Raw genomic sequence first — 2,080 nt, 5'->3', positions numbered from 1 at the left:
TCTTTAGTTATAATTATTTATAATTCTCAGAATTATTCATGTTAAATAAATAATTTTTTCTTAGTAAAAATATAATCTATGACATATACATAAGCACAAATATAGCTTACTCAAAAAATTAAACATATTTTAAAAAGGTTTTTGTAGTATATACTTATATTAATTCTTTTAAAATAATAATATTTACAAAAATATTAGTTAAATTTTTTCTTTTTTACAAAAAGAAAAAAATACTCTCTCTTCGTTATATACTATACAAAAAAAGGCACCTACGGTTAATTTAAAACAGATCATACATTTTTTTTTAACTGAATCACAAAATAATCATTTTTTACTATTAAATAATAAAATAAATGGAACCAAAATAAGGTTATCATCTAACGCAAAAATAAGAATATTCATAATAATTTAACGAAATATCTATAAATGCACTTTCGCTTAGGACTTTTATAGAACATACATATATTTTTCTAAAAAAATATAATATCACACATATTTTATGCCATTGTGTTAAAATACCCACAATAAATTCTTTTATATACGAATTTTTAAAATAAAACAGTCAAATTTACTAGGAATTATTAGCATACGTTTCTGTATTTTATATTCAAACAGCCATGCATGGTTCAGGTGGTATTAGAAAAATTAAGTAATTTCATGTACTCTTCTTGTGAAACTAATATTCTTAAGAATACTACGCAACTATTTTTATGAATTTAAAAATATTACTCATGAAAGAACCCTATTATTATTACAAATTTTTACGATTATTTTTCTTTATCTTTCCATATTTTTTAATTTTTTTATAGATATATATAATACCATATATAATAGATAAGAACATTGCGAATGTTAAACCTAACGAAATAAATGCAACAACAGAGCTATCACTTGTTGTAGCTATTTCTTTTAATTTAGAACTTAATATTGAATATACTAATATTACCAATAAAATTAAAGAGACTGGAATAAGTGCTAATTTTATCTTCTTTCTATTTATCGCTCTATATTTATCCCAATGATTAATTTCCGTGTTATTCCTTAATTTGTCCAAGGAGTCTAATATATTGAATATTTTTTTTTCATAAAAAGTATCCAGTCTACTAAATAACGAAGAGTTATTACTTTTAGCCACTTTATCCCATGCATTCCTATTTAATTCTCTTCCTTTTAATTCTTTGTTTTGTAATAATGTGTCTTTTTCATTTTCTTGTATATCTTCTTTATCTAGTAATATTTCATTCACTGAATGATGAGCTAGGAGTCGATTAGTTGTTAAATCTAGATCTACATCTAACTCATAGTTCTTATCAAATAACCTATTGCAGTTATTCTAAAAAAAAAAAAAAGTAAACATATATTATTTAAAAGTATATATCTTCTTATGCTAAGGATATATTATGTTTAAAAATAATATACACAACAGCAAAAATTAAAAGAATCTACGAAATATTATTATTATACAATATTATTGTTATAATGTATTATCCAAATTAAAAGGGTAAAGAAACAAATTTTAATAAAATTGGTGGAATTGAAATTTTCATTTATTCTATACATCTTTAATGTAATTATATATTAACTGTTAGGAATGATAACTATAATTCAAAATACTGAAAATGATAAAAGGAGCTATTCATATTATTATTTTTATTTTATTTTATATGATATAAAATAAATTATTATAGATTGCTTCATTTATTTTTTACAAATACAAAATAATTTTAAAATTTTGAATAATTTCTATATAGGTTTGTCATAGAAAAAATAGAATGAAACTAAATTATAATTGTTCAAAATATTTAAATTAATTAAGAGTACAAGGACGAATATTTATTTTTTTAAATTGATTTAAAAGAATCAAAAAAATTATAATAAACAAAATACGACGAAATAAAAAATAAAATTATTTTTTCAGTTATAAATTTTTTTTGTATTCATTTAAAAGTACAGCATGTAGAAAACATATACTAATATATATATTTACAATATTACTACACGTTTTTACAATGTTACAAAAAAATAATTCGAATTTTATATCTTTTTTTTTTGTATTACTCCACATTATAGTTAAATAAAT

The 2,080-nt window shown here is 20.0% G+C and overlaps 1 protein-coding gene across 1 annotated transcript; it reads right to left on the bottom strand.

Annotated features, from left to right (window-relative positions):
* Positions 1-751: 751 nt before the first annotated feature.
* On the bottom strand, positions 752-1,560 carry PmUG01_01033400 (Plasmodium exported protein, unknown function; the record flags this gene model as incomplete). The annotated part of the gene is made up of 2 exons (XM_029008561.1): positions 752-1,333; positions 1,465-1,560. The coding sequence occupies 2 exons, from the start codon at positions 1,558-1,560 to the stop codon at positions 752-754; spliced, it is 678 nt and encodes a 225-aa protein (XP_028860109.1).
* Positions 1,561-2,080: the final 520 nt, after the last annotated feature.

The sequence above is a fragment of the Plasmodium malariae genome (genome assembly GCF_900090045.1).
Source record: "Plasmodium malariae genome assembly, chromosome: 1".
Lineage (NCBI taxonomy): Eukaryota > Apicomplexa > Aconoidasida > Haemosporida > Plasmodiidae > Plasmodium > Plasmodium malariae.
The sequence above is the reverse complement of the archived record's forward strand: the minus strand, read 5'-3'. Positions and strand labels throughout refer to the sequence as shown.